Source organism: Hibiscus syriacus, unplaced genomic scaffold (assembly GCF_006381635.1).
Source record: "Hibiscus syriacus cultivar Baekdansim isolate YM2019G1 unplaced genomic scaffold, ASM638163v2 tig00110159_pilon, whole genome shotgun sequence".
NCBI classification, from domain to species: Eukaryota; Viridiplantae; Streptophyta; class Magnoliopsida; order Malvales; family Malvaceae; genus Hibiscus; species Hibiscus syriacus.
The window spans coordinates 1,305,260-1,320,990 of NW_024062607.1; the positions used below are offsets into that span (position 1 = coordinate 1,305,260).

Sequence of the window (15,731 nt, forward strand, 5' to 3'; positions counted from 1 at the left end):
TGAGCGGCCACCGAATTACCCACCTCCTTTATGCTGACGACAACTTATTTTTCTTCAAGAAATCTCTGACGGAAGCAAAAAGGCTGAAAGATATTCTTCAGTTATATAAAAATCTTCTAGGTACAAAATTATCTTCGACAAATCAAGCATTTACTTTAGCACCAACACTCATCCTGATCACTGGAAGAGCATTAGACAAGTCTTTATTGTTGTAGAAAAGGAGGATCTGGGATCATACCTTGACCTTCTACTCGTTGTGGGGAAAGAAAAAATTTCTATATTTAGTTTTGTTGAGGACAAAACAACTAAAAGATATCAGGGATGGACAAAAATATTCTTTCTTTTGGTGGTAGGGAAGTTTTCTTCAAATCGGTTGCACAAGCCCTCTCCACTTAATTGATGTCATGTTATATTCTTCCGGAAGGCGTAATCAAGGACATTACTACACAAATTAGGTATTTTTAGTGGTCGGGAACGCAGAATGCGAGGGGTTGGGCCATGGTTGCGTGGGACAAAGTTTACAGAGCAAAATGACTTGGAAGATTAGGTTTCAAAGACCATAAGCTGTTTAACCTTGCTTTGCTTAGAAACCAAGTTTGGAGATTTCTTCAAGATTATAACTCCCTTGATTTTAAAGTTTTCACAGCAAAGTATTTTCCTAACTCTTCCTTTTTGGATGCCAAATTTGGAGATAGAGCCTCTTACGCCTGGTCTAGTCTCTTTAAAGCGAAAGAATCATTGAAATATGATTTTTTTATGGAGGATCAGTTTTGAGAGAGAAGCAAGGATGTTCCTGGATAAATGGAGGGATGCCTCCCCTATCAACTGGAACTGCTCTTATCGGGATATCATTGATTCCCCTTTTAAATGTGATGACTTTATGATTCCAAATATCCCAAGATAGGATGAAGCAAAGATTCAATGAGTGCTCACCCCCGAGGATGTGAGCAAAGTCTTGGGAACTCTTATTGCCCCCCACACCAAAAGACAGATTGATTTAGAGTCCTCACAACACATGATGCTACTCAGCAAAGTCAGGGTATAATAGGCTTCTATTGTAAAAAGGTATCCTTACCAAAAATATGGAAAACACTCACCAAATTGCCTACCTTACCAAAAATCAGGATCTTCGGCTGAAGAATGTGTCATAGGGCAATCCCTACAGAGGAAAAATTGATGAAAGCTCAATTAGCTGAGGGGACATGCCCCATGTGTGGTTGCGCATGGAAGCAATGATACATGCTTTAAAGGATTGACCTAAAACTCGCTCAATTCTCTAAATCTATCATTGATTGGCAAGGAGAGTCTTGTGAGGATTGGCTGGAATGGGCTGGTTCGCAGTTGGATTTAGAGGGACTCTCCAGACTTATTGTGCTTCTTTGTAACATATGGAATCGAAGGAACAAATGGTTGCAGAGCTGCAAGAAGATAAAAATGTGGCGGTTGCCACAGGAGGGATTTGTACAGGTTTTGCTGAAGCGAACTCCTATGAAAGTTTACTCCCACGCCATCAGAGGTCGATGGAAATTCACCGTTAGAGCTTTCTTAAGCCAAACTCGGTCAAGATAAATGTTGATGGAGCGTTCTAACCATCAAGTGCCACTGCCGCAGTCGGAATTGTTTCCCGAGATCACAACGGAATGGTCCTTGGAGGTATGTACGACCAAATTGATCCTCCCTTCATAGCGGAATCAATGTAAGCGATAACACTCACTCAAGGAATGAAGTTCGCCATTGAGAACGACTGGATGGACATTATTATTGGAGATGCAATTTCCATAGTGAACACACTTTCCAATCAAAGTGAGGACATTTCAACCATAGGATTACTGCTTGAAGCTCGCAGTATGCTGAACAAGAATCGGGAGCTCAAAGTCTTCTAGGTCAACTGTGAGACGAATCAAGTGGCTCACTCACTGGCATTGGGCTTTGTCGAGACCCAATCCATACTGGTTTATTTTTTATGAACTCGAATGTATTAAGTCTGTTGTTCTCATAGATGCTATTGGAATATAATGATTTAATTTAAAGAAAAAAAAATAAGTATGGTCTAGTACGATACTCAATTTTAGTATCTTAGGTTGGACTTGATTTTAAAAATTATATTTGATTCAACTTAATTCAAAAGTTAATGAGCTTACAATTATTAAATTTGATTCAAGATTAAAAATTAAAATTCGAATTGAGCTTGAATAAAAACTTAAATTTAAAATATTTTTAAACTTAGTTCGATTGAGCTTAAACTTAAACTTGAATTAAAAATGACATATAAATGTTAATATTATTAATAATTTAATTTTAAAAAATTAAAAATTTAATATAGTATTTTTTTTTCAATTTCTAGTTACTCATTATTTTTTCGAATCGAATATCAAATAGTTTGTTTTAGCTCATTAAAAACTTGAGTCAAGTATTGTTTTGGTTCATTAATAACTCGAGTTGAGTCTATTTTAATTCTTTGAAAAAATAATATTAAGTATGATTTTAAGAAAAATAATTATATGATTAAAACTGAAAAAAATGATAGTTAAAATATTAAAAATAAAATGATAAAAGATATCTTGTAGCTTTTATTTCTTATTCTTTGACATCATATGATATATATAAAAATGATTATATATATAAGTTATGTGATTTATAAATAATAATAGGTAAACTATGTCAAAAGTCTCATTTATTTTCGGTCCGACCGATTTTAATCACCGATTTTTTAATTAATTACACTTGGTCGCTTACATTATCGGTCTATTCAATTTAAGTTTATCGACCGTTAACTTCCGTTAACCTATTAACATAAATCTAAATTCGCAATTAAAAAAACGTTGCCTTATTCTTCTTCTTAAACCCATTACTCTTTCAAAAATAAAACAAAAACAACAGCGTCTAGTTTTCTCTGATCGGGCGGACCAATAGTTTACCAACCACCAGTCCACCACCTCAACTTCCTACTCCTCACTCTTTTTTCTCTCTGTTCTTCACGTTTCATTCTCCTCAACTCTTTTTTCTCTGCTCTTCACATCCCATGCAGTGCTAGATTTTGTCCATTCAAACTCAAAAACTCTTTGCGCCATTGTTAAAGACATTAGCATCAATAGACAACCTCATCCCCATCTAACTTCTCCATTTTCAGCGCTACGTCGTCTCCAGCATATTGACTCAAAGGTACCTCTCTTGCTCATCTTTCATGGAGAATTTGAGTTTGTAATCCGAAACTTCATATCGTTTTAACATATGGGATTGACCCTTCAACATATTCATTCACCATAACTCTAAGGTAACTTCTAAATCATTATTGTATCCGGGGCCGGCCCTAAGCATAGGCGAGGGGGCGACCGCCTAGGGACCAGGCTTGGAGAGGCTCATTTTTTAAAATAATTTTAAGTTTATAATTAAAAAAAATTTAACATCATTTTTTTTATTTCAAACACTCGGAAACATGATAATTTAGTGGGCCCCAATAATTAAAAAATATTTTTAAACATAATTTTTTATTTAAAAAATTAGAAAATATGTTAATCTAGTAGACCCCATTTTAATGATTGAGAGAAAATTAAATATAGATCCCACTTATCTTCTTGTCATCACGTCTTAACTTAGGACTCTTAAAATATCAAGACCGGCATGGTTGTACCAAAACTTTGCGGGGAAAATAGTTAAATTGAAATGCATGAAAAATATTTGTGAAGCATTACAGGCACGGTCATTGCATAATAATTTGGAATGCTCACGGAAAGGGTTTGCTTTAAATTCCAAGTGGAATGAAGCTGAGAAATACATTTGCAACTCTTTCTTGGGAGAGTTTCCGATGGAATGTTTTTCAGAATAATGGACGGCCATTTCGAAAACTGGAAGACAAAATCATTGTTTCTGGCCCATTAGTTTACTCGTCAAGGATAGTTCGGAAGACATTGCTAGCTTTAGTAGACACGTGGAGGAGAAGGAGGAGGAGGCGGCATGGGTTCAACGTGTTATTTATTTATTTTTTAATTGCTAACTCATTCTTATGTTAATGGGTTAACGGCCGAATGACTTAAACTGAAAGAAATGATAATGTAAAGAATTAAACGGATTTAATTAAAAAATTTGGTGATCAAAATCGATCAGATAAAAAAATAAAAGAGACTATGCTAAGGATCAATAACGTAAGGGATCAAGCACGCTTAATTAAAAAAACCGGTAACCAAAATCGGTTATACAAAAAATAAATGATACTATTAACCTAGTTTACCAATAATAATATTGTACATTTTATCTGACAAATATTTTAGAAAGAAAACAATAGTTAAGTATTAAATAATATTAAAATGATATTTTTAATAATTTGATTTTACGTTATATCGACCGTTTTAATAGATAGATAAACAGCCTATGATGAAGAGCTCACAAAATTAAACAAAACATTTTAATAACTTAGAAAAATATTTGGAAATAAATTTAAAATAGAGATGGTTAACTATGATCAAATAACTACGGGTTATTTATTATATGAATCCAGAAGGTTTTGTATCATTTAAAACATATGCTGATGATTGAATGAAGGCAAGGCTCCTGATTTTTACTGTACGAAAGAAGATCTTTTCAACATGGTATCGAGAGCCCTGAAACCCATTTCATCGCTGTGCTAATATTTTCTCTTATCGTCTTCTCCCCTTTCCATGGGTGATTTTGAGAGCTCTTCGGCGGCGGCCGTGAAGAAAAGCTTCACCAACAAACGGCTGAGCGTTGTCTTGGATGAACGCTATTACATGTTGTGGAAACAACAGGTATTTCTTGCTGTGGGAAGCTATCGCCTTGAGAAACTTCTCTGTGGCACGATTACTCCCACCTCCAGCGACGGTTGTTCAAACGGATGGTTCCGTTGCTGAAAATGAGTCGTACGAACTTTTTGTAGCACAGGACAGTGCTCTTGCTTCATGGCTTCTATCAACAATCATTCCGAAGATACTTCCTCATCTAGTTGGTGCCGATACGGCGGCGCAGGTCTGGGATACTGTCACGAAGTTTTTTGCTAGTCGATCAACAACCACGATGATGCATCTTCATTGCCATCTGAAGGCTATACGCGAAGGAGATGTAAGTATGAGGGTATTTATTTCTCAAGTTAAAGAGTTTTGTGATGCTCTCGCTGCGTGTGGAAGTCCGGTTCCGAAGTTCGAACAGGTGGCTACCATCTTGAATGGTCTCCTCGCTGACTATCGTCCAGTTGTTACCATCATCACTGCTAGTCGGGAGCCTCTTACCTTGGACGGTGTTATCTCGATATTGGTTGATGTCGAAGTGCAGCAGAAAGGATTTGAAGAGGCCGACAGTCTCTCGATTAGTGCTAATATGGCTCACATGTCATTTGCTAATAGTTCTGCAATGGAGGCTGTGCAATCATCGACATCTCGGACTTCTTCTTTTATACCAAACTAGGGAGGACGTTGTCGTGGTAAGCCACAGATCCAGTTCCAACTGTGTGGCAAAGTTGGTCACCTCATTGAACGGTGTTGGCACCGCTTTGACCAGAATTTCTGTCATACCTCCGTGGGCAGTTGACCAATTGGTTCGGGTGGGCCTTCAGCAAATGTGTTCTCCTTCTCGTCAGCTCCTGTCTGTGGTTGTGCACATTCTGGGCAGTGGGCTGGCAATACTACATCCATGGTAGCTGATGGTGGCTCGCAATCTTCTGGGGGAACTCATGGGCAACCAAAGCAGTCTGGTAAGTGGTTTGTCGACACTGGAGCTACTCACCATGTGACCTCCGATGCCTCCAATGTTATTGATGGTGAAGAATACGTTGGTACGAGTCAGTTAGTTGTTGGTGATGGTAATGGTTTGAGACTTTGAGTATCTCTAAAATTGGCCATTCTGGTTTGCTCACTTCAACTCGTACTTTAAAATTAAAAAATATTCTTCATGTTCCGAACATTTCACGAAATGTGGTGTCGATATCCACTCTTGCTAGGGATAATAGAGTTTTTATTGAATTTCATGCTCGTAGATGCATAATTCGAGTTGAAGAGACGAAAGCTATTTTGCTTGAAGGTCGAGTGAATGGTGGTCTTTATGAATTTGATTCTTCCTTGATGCATAATAATGTTCGTGCTGAAACTAACATTGCTCATGCTGCTGTTGACTTTGCTTTATGGCATCGAATTCGAAGATTAGGTGTGATACCCTTTTTACTGTATGTCGAGCTTGTACTGTTGGTGCCACTTTTGTTAATGAAAATTCTATTTGTGCTGCCTGTCAAATTGGAAAAGTCACTCATTACCTTTCTCTACATCACATACAATTTATGAATCTCCATTTGAACTGATTTTTACTGATTTATGGGGGCTTCCACATGTTTCATCAAATGGGTATCGCTACTATATATATCATTTGTTGATGGCTGCATAAGATATACTTGGATTTATTTGTTGAAATAAAATTCTCAGGCGGTGTATGCTTTTCGACTATTTCAATGTATGGTTCGGGTTCAGTTTGGTAAAGAAATTAAGGAGGTTCAAAGTGACAATGGAGGTGAATTTTATCCGTTTACTAAAGCACTATAGGAAGATGAGATTCGACATCGTCTCACGTGTCTTCACACCTGTCAATAAAACGGTGTTGTTGAGCGCAAACATCATCTTTTAGTTGACACGGCACTTGCTCAATCTGCATTAACTTTGAAGTTCTGGTCATATGCAGTTGTCACAGCCGTGTACTTAATTAATCGATTACCAACGCGAGTTCTTCACAGTCTATCTCCGTTTATGAAATTGTTTGGCAAAATCCAAGTTATGAGCATCTACGAGTCTTTGGTTGTCAATGCTTTCCGTGCTTACGTCCCTTTGAATCTCACAAATTTACTTTTCGATCACAAGCATGTACTTTTCTTGGCTATAGTGTGCAACACGAAGGCTACTTATGTATGGCATCCAATGTTCGTATTATATTTCACGACACGTGAAATTTAATGAAGATGTGTTTCCCTTTGCTGCAAAAACCATTACCTCGGTTAATTTTTCTGGCAACAGTTCCTCACCTCGTGATGACATTGAGGAAGTTCCTAGAGCTTCTCCTTTAGTTCGTAATTGTGTGCCCCCATCTCAACCACAGCAACCGAGTGTTATGGAAGAGGTTAACTCATCAAGTAACAGTGTTATGTCCTCATCACCTGCTTCTATGCCTCACACCATTAAGTTGGTTCTCTGGAGTGTGACGCTTCTACTGAACATGGTTCTGAACAAATTCTTGCTGCTGTAAACTCTTCCCCAACAGTTCCGCATAATGATGCTTCTACAAATGATGCACCGACTGATGATGAACATAACAACACGCTGCCTGGCAGCCTCTCTACTCTTCCATCTAATGTTCACTCGATGGTCACTCGGAGCAAATCAGGCATTTTCAAGCCTAAGGTCTTTTCTATACAAGCTTTGCTTCATCAAGATAAACCGATTACTATTCATCAAGCTTTAGGTTATACATGGAGAGTTGCTGCTCTTGAAGAATATGATAAGTTGATACGAAATGGTACGTGGCGACTAGTACCATTACCTCCAGACAAGTGTGTCATTGGGTGTAAGTGGCTGTTTTGAGTAAAGAAAAATGCGGATGGCTCAGTGGCTAAATACAAAGCTCGGTTAGTGGCAAAGGGCTTTGCTCAAGTCCATGAACATGATTTTCATGATACATTTAGTCCATTTATCAAAACGACCACGATTAAGGTGGTTTTGTCGTTAGCAGTTATGAATGGGTAGAAGCTACGATAAGTGGATATTAACAATGTTTTTCTCAATGGTGATCTTAGTGAGGAGGCGTTCATGGTACAATCTCCGGAATTTGAGCAAGTTTCTCCAGATGGATCAAAGTTGGTGTGTAAACTTGAGAAAGTTATTTACTGCTTTAAACAAGCTCCTCCAAGTTGGTATGCTAAACTTAGAGCATTTCTTGTCAACATTGGTTTTCAAGGAACATAAGCGGATGCGTCTCTATTTATTCCACGAGTGGGTGATTGTTTTCTTTATGTTCTTGTGTATGTTGACGATATTATCACCACAGGCCATAATGAAGACGATGTTGAACAAGTTGTTTCTCAATTGAGGAGTGAGTTTTCGCGCAAGGATTTGGGGGAATTAAACTACTTCTTGGGGTTAGAAGTTCAGCGCAATTCTCAAAATCTTGTCTTCCGACAAAAGAAATTTATTCTTGAACTTTTCGAATGGATTGACATGCGAGGTGCACATCTAGTTCCTACACCTATGGTTGTTACACCAAAATTATGCAAGGAATGTGGTAGTCCGATACCAGATGCTCAGTTTTACCGAAGTGTTGTTAGGGAGCTTCTCTATTTGAATTACACTCAATCCGACATAGACTTTAGTGTCAATAAAGTTGCTCAATATATGCATGATCCTCGTGAACAACATTTGATTACCGTGAAACATATCTTGAGATATTTAGCTAGTACTCCTGATTTTGGTTTGCTTTTTCACAAGAATGGTCTTGAATTATCATTGGAAGCCTTTGCCGACGCTGATTGGGTGAACAATGTTAATGATTGACGTTCAATTTCAGGATTCTGCGTGTTTTTTGGTGGCAATAGAGTCTAGTGGGCCTCTAAACGTCAATGCTAGGTATCTTGTTCGACTATTGAGGTTGAATATGAGTTGCTGATGTTGTTGCTAACATTACTTGGATTCATGCTTTGTTGAACGATATAGGTATGGTTTGTAACACCACACCGGTTTTTTTGGAGCAATAACACGAGTACGGTGGCAATGAGTGTTAATCCCCTTTTTTATTCAAAATCAAAATATGTTTAATTAGATTTTCATTTTGTTCGAAAAAAGGTGGTTGCTGGTACAATTTGCGTTAACTATGTTCCTGCTCAACATCAAAAGGACGACCTCACTAAACCCCTTTCTCGTGCATGCTTCAACTCATTTCGTAGCAAACTGAATGTTTCAACTGGAGATTTGGAAGCCATGGAAATCATGGAGAATGTTAATCATAAAATATGAATGAGCTGGCCCAAAGGGTGAGCTGCAAGTTTCTAGAATCTGTTATAACACATTGTTATTAGATGAATCTGGAAGGTTTCGTATCATTTAAAACAGATTGTTCAAGAAAATATTTTCAACAATTATATATATATATATATATACACATATATTATTAAATTTTTATTTATAGTTATGAAATTATTTTACTCTAACCTTCTAAATTCTTAATTTCTTAAATTTTGCTACCATAATATTCTAAATTCTTAATTTCTTAAATTATTTCACATTAACATTTTAAATTATTTTTTTAAAATATTTATTTTAACTTTCAAACATTTTAAATTTAGTCATAAGTTTTGTTTTCATTTTTAATAAAAATTTCAATTATGTAATTTGATTTTTTATGTGTGAATTATATATTATAAACCTTTAAATTTTAGAAATTTTCTATATATTTTTTAAAAATAATATAATTCTAAAAAATTTAAAAAAATATATAAAACGGGTACCTATGACCCGGAAATACGGGTACCCGAGATTTACGGGTGCCCGGATGTAATGGGTCAAAACAAGGGCCGAAATTTTGATACCCGAAAATTTCGGGTACCCGGTTTTGAACACCCCTAATGTTAGAACTTTGAATGAGTAAAGAGAGTGACTAAACTGTAAAACGTACAAAAGGTAAGGACCCAGATGTGAGAAAATATGTCATTTGTCAAGCGAATAAAATATGAATTCAAACATACTTTCACAATCATCTTCTTTCTCTCTTACATGTACTTTGATATACATAAGTTCATGGCTTATGGTGGGGAGTGTTCGTGGTGAAGTAAGATAATTTTTATTAATTATGAAATTATTGTGATGTAATGGAGATATAATTGACATAATATAATTAATAAATAATATGATATAATTAATGTTTCATATTATTAAGTTAATTGATAATATGATAACATTTAAATCATTAAAATAAATCTAATAATTTATTTATAATTAATTTAAGATTTTAATATTTTTAAACTAAATTTACTGTTTCCATATTTATTTTTTAATAATTATATATATGAAATCATTAAAAAATAATTTAATATTCAAATTATAATTTATATTATATTATAATTAATTATTATATATATATATAATATAATTAATGATAATATATATATATATATATATTATAGTTAATATTCAAATTATAATCATAAGATTGTGACATGTGTCACAATTTGATTGGAGAAATAAATTTATTAAATTAAATTGAAATTAGTACCTAACTAAAAATTAAGAATAAAAGTTGATCTTGGTGATCAAATTGATTAATTCTAAAATCTAGCGGACTTAATCTACAAATTTAATACATGAATGTTAATGCTCAAATTAAGACATTAGACAAACTAAAAAACAAAATCAGGATTAAATTGGATTAAATGAAAATCCAAGGAAACAAATCATATACAAGTAGTGACCAAAATGGAAGAAAATAAAGACGGGTGTCAGTACTGCGAATACATAACTTTACAAGGGTTTGTGTCCTAATTATACCAATTTTTCAACTGCCACGTAAATACATCGGTTAGATGTTAGCGTCGTGTGGTCATTTTGAGCCCATTTAAATAATTTAATGGTATATTTGTCACAATTTTAAAAATGATATTTCGTGACTTGGCCCATAGTTTTGTAATCATTTATGTAGTTTACCCAAATAGAAAATAAATGAATTTTGGAGTTTTAAAACGAAATCATTTTATAAATTGAGGTGCGTCTCTTGGGTTACGCAGAGAGGTGGATATCTTCTTGCTTTTATTATTACAGAAGAATGGTTGTTCAACTATAATATTCACATTTATAGACAACAACAACAACAAAACTCAATTCTCATATACAATAGGGTAAGGGGAGGTAGGGTAGTAGGCTGCCCCAACGCCAGGTTGAGAGTAGCTTCCGTGGAAGACCTCCGGCAATCATAAAATTAAAAATATAGATAAAATGCAAAGCATGTATAAATTAATACATAAATACATAGTTGAACAATATTCATATGCAGTCATAAATATCATTAATATTATATGCGCGTTTGAAATGGGAAGTAATCTCTGCAAATAAATCCCTGCGAAAAAATCTCTGCATATAGACAGAAACGTAAGACCCGACTAAATTTAAAAGTGAAGAGAATATTACACAGAAGTCCACGATAGCAAGCCAAGTTCTAAGCCTTCATAAATACCAATAACAGAAACGTATAAAAAGTAAAATTCATGGAAATTACTACAAAGGCATTAAAAGAAGACAAAGATGATACACCCTAGAGATGTGACTCACACTACTTGACTACCCTAGTCTTTAGTCTCCATACTTTCCTATCAGAGGTCATGTCCTCGGTAAGGGCTAAATCTATCAAATCATATATCAAGCAGTCTTCCCACTTTCGACTTGGTCGTCCTCTCCTTCTGTCACCGTCGACTGTAATCGACTCTACCCTCCTGACCGCATCCGACGGTAGTCGTCTAAGGACATGCCCAAACCACCGTAGTCTTCCTTCCCTCAATTTTTCAGAAATAGACACCACTCCCAAGGACATCCTAATAGTAGAGTTTGTTGTCATATCTCCAGAGTTCTACCATATGTCCATCGAAGCATTCTTATTTATGGAGATGAGCGGCTATGGGCGTCACGGTACGTCACTCGTCCCTTGAACCTGAGCTACAAACGCCATCGACAAAACTACCATCTCTTCCTTTTCACACGCTTCTCCGAATCAAAATCCAACAACGTACTACGCCTGGAACAAAACTGCCTCACCTGCCCAGTCCTACCACCAAAATCAGATTCATGACCACGCTCTCTCCTTCAACATCTTCTTCCCCTTTTCCCAATCAAATCTCCTCATCTCCCCAAGGGGAGGAGTATGGACAGAATCCGCCGCATCATTAAAATCCGATCATCTCGAACGAAATTGCTTCATCTGCTCAAGGGAAGGGGCGACGACATCCGCCGCCTCAAATGTCACCTGCGAATCAGAATCACCGGATTCACAACCGAACTTTCTTCCCTTCAACTCCTTCCCCTTCTCCTCTGCACCGTATGACCTCGAATAAAAATCTGGTAACGTACTACGTCCCTTGGAAAATTGCCTCATTTGCCGAAGCGAAGGCGCGTGCAAATCGGAAACATCAATTCATACCACGATTCATCCCGCTCTTCAGTATCTTCCCTTTCTCCTCTGCATCATATGTCCTCCAATCGAAATCCGATAACGTGCTACGTCCATAACGGAGTTGCCTCATCTGCTGAAGCGAAGGAGCAGCCTCCTCTGTCTCAGACGAGGCATCAAAAACATCGGATTCGTAACCACGCTTTCTCCCGTTCAATACCTTCCTTCTGATCTGTTCCGCCAACGCTTGGGCTAGAGGTGAAAAGGCTTGCTTATGTTTGCCGACACCTCGTTTTTTCTTTATGTGGCTCTCGATTTGGATGTGGCCCGTGCATGAAACTCTGGGGGAAACAGGCTCAAATCCTTCTAAGATCCCATTATTGGCTAGCCTTCGAACCTCCTTCGGAAACAAGGATACTCTCGGATGTGAAATTTTTTTAGTGCCGGGGTTGATCGGCGGGTTTAATCGGAAAGTGAGCACAACCTTCTTCTGTCTCACCGGCTTCACCATTGAAAATAATTGATGAAACCTAAGAGAGAGAGACAGGTATTGACCTTGCCACACAAGATGTGGAAGCATGCAAAACAAGAGCCTCGTTTAAGGAGGGAGTCGATGTTAACTGTCAACCGTTTTGTTCGGATCGATTTCTTAATAAAAATCATTGAACTATTTTTTAGTAATTTAATGTTAACTTATAAAATTAAAAAAATTAATTTTAATTTACTCATCAATTTTAATCACAGAAATTAAAATAAAATTGATTTAAATAGTACCGCTTGTTGTCATTGTAATAATCAAATATAATATTTAATCAAAAAATAATAATCTGTTAAAAATATTTATTTATGTGGATGCCTATTTTTATCTTTTATCCTTATCTATAAGATAGAGTTTTGTTATGCAATCAAGACTAGCCTTGTAAAGATCATATTGTACATAAGTTGAAAATAATTGTTATAAAGCTTATAATCTATGAATAAATAGTTTAGCAAATATTTTATTGCCTTCTTTTAATAGCTAAATTATGAGAACAAAAGTTCTAGTATCTATACCATAATTCACATATACGCATCATGCCAACAAGTTATACTTCTCCTTATGATTGACTTATGGTCAGAAGTCATATATTTCCATTATAAAAATTTTAGTTGTGCATTATATGTTTCTATTGATCAACCATAAATGCATAAAAAATGATATTTGAAGTAGGTTGAGAACATATATATATATATATATATATATATATATACATTGAGTATGAGTCTCACTTTATTAAATCCTTTGAGATTTAATTATTTTTTCATCAGGGGAGAGAAGAATCAGCTAGATGAAAATTTAGATCCTCATACATAGTGATGTGAACCAGAAGTTCATAAGATAATTCATTATAAGTTAACTGTCAGAAATATTTGCTGACATAATGAGAGTAATCAATTCTTATATACCAGTTGAAAATGCTCTAAATTTGAATTGAATTCCTAGAAGGATAACATGTTAGAGCAAAAGAATGTAAATCATGCCCGACACATGATAGTTCCAACAGTTAAAGTTCTCGTAAATGAAAAGTATTATAAGATGGTTATATAGTGGAGGCTGATACTCCTAAAGAAACCCAAGACATAACGAATAATACAACTTTATAAGAGTTTCAGGTACCTGAAAATTGAAAATGAAAATATTGAAGAGATCTCGATAAGTTATGTCATTACAAGAAAATGATGGAACAAAAAAAATAGAAAAGTTGTCGACATCGATTTTACAAAGAATAATTCTATACAAGTAAAGAAATAAAATGATAATATTGAATTGTAATATATCCAGAATTATAAATATGAAAATAATTTGAGATACATGGAAAGACGCTTTCCAAGTGAAGTTAAATCAACTTCCAAAACATAAACAAGTAGTCCAAACACCTACAAAAGGTGTAATACAAGTAAGGTATAAATGAGTAGTCGTAAAATATACAATACGACTTGAATCATAAAGACTTTAAATTCGTGGTGGATGCAATTACTTTATTACTCTGGCCGTCATGAAAATTTTATAGTGCGTCTAATGGTTTGTTGATCCATAAATAATGATGTTTATCCCTGAAGGATTAAAATGCTAGAAACATTTATAAATTCCTAGGAAATTTGTACAAATATATTTGTTTAAATATTTAGATAGAATGAATCGATCTAAGTGTGTATGATATATCTAAATCAATGAGAGCATACTCGCTCATATGTCTTTATAAAGACATCAAGATCAAATTATAATATTGTATACTTTGAATTGAAACTCTTAAAGAGCTTTAAAATATAATTCCCGAAGTGTTTCAAAAGTATTTTGATTGTTTAAAAGAATAATTGAGATAAACAATCTTGAAATCAAGTTTTATCTCGACTTGTAGATCGAGTACTTAATAAATTAGATCAATATAAAAGAAGATACATTAAAGATAACATGTTTTTTTTTTAAGTTTCCTCCCTCGTGATCTTCAAAAGAAAAATAATGTAAATATTTGATGAATTTGTTCAAGTGGTAATTTGAAAAGATCTATTAATTGATGTATTGTTTACTTGAACATTTGAAGATTGTATTCAAGATTAAGTTGTAATACTCAAAGATATTATGTGATATTATCATGAGGGGGAGTAAATATGTGTTGTACTCTTTTGTTGAACCATGTTTTATAATATTCTGATATAACAATTTAAGGCAAAATGTTTTTGAACTTGAATTGAATTTATTCAAAGTTTTTAATGTTTCAAAAATAATTCAAAGTCCATTAAAAGTGAATTTGAGCACAAAATTGATTTTCAACGTACGTAGTATCGATACTGTTCTTACAGTATCGATATTATATGAACATTACCGATACTGTTCATGTGGTACCGATATTGTTCATGTGATATCGATACCCCAAGTAAGAGATGTATCGATACTCTCAAGGTAGTATCGATACTACTAGCTTGCTCAAATTCTAGAATGCAAAATAGGTACCGATACCCAAAGGGTTATCGATACTACTTTACATAGTAGTATTGATACCATAAGCTTAGTATCGATACTGTCGGGCCCAACGGCTAGTAACGACTAGTTTTATTTAAATATTACAAAGGTAGTACTGATACTCCTATAGGAGTACTGATACCCTATGTACTGAGCAGTTTATTTTTGTAGAGAAATCATCCCCAATGGCTCTAGAAACAGCCACAACCTCATTTCAACTTATAAATACAAGTTCAAGACACTTGAATAAGGGTTAGAACACCTATCCAAGCAATCAAACACAAGAGAAGAGCTTTTCACTCTTTATTTCTATTCTCTTGTAAATATTTGTGTTTTTGTGAGCTTTATTTTGTAAACACACTACCTTTAAGAGGTTTTATTGTTTACTTATTTTTACCTTTTGTAAAGGGGATTGGTTCTAATTTAGTCAATTTGAAAAGCTAGGAAGTTTGTAAATGTTACTCTTGATCCTTGAAAAAGAAAGAACAAATTAGTGATTTGTTGGAAAATCCTTAGTGAGGAGTTAAGGTAGTAGAGGTAGACTTAATTGAGAAGTCGAACCACTATAAATCGTTTTGCAAAATTGTCTATCTTTTCTTTC

The 15,731-nt window shown here is 35.0% G+C and overlaps 1 protein-coding gene across 1 annotated transcript; it reads right to left on the reverse strand.

The window, feature by feature from the left end:
• Positions 1-12,056: 12,056 nt before the first annotated feature.
• LOC120216258 lies at positions 12,057-12,642 on the reverse strand. Its single transcript, XM_039213738.1, has one exon. It carries the CDS (start codon positions 12,638-12,640, stop codon positions 12,149-12,151), a length of 492 nt encoding a protein of 163 aa, XP_039069669.1. The 5' UTR covers positions 12,641-12,642; the 3' UTR covers positions 12,057-12,148.
• Positions 12,643-15,731: the final 3,089 nt, after the last annotated feature.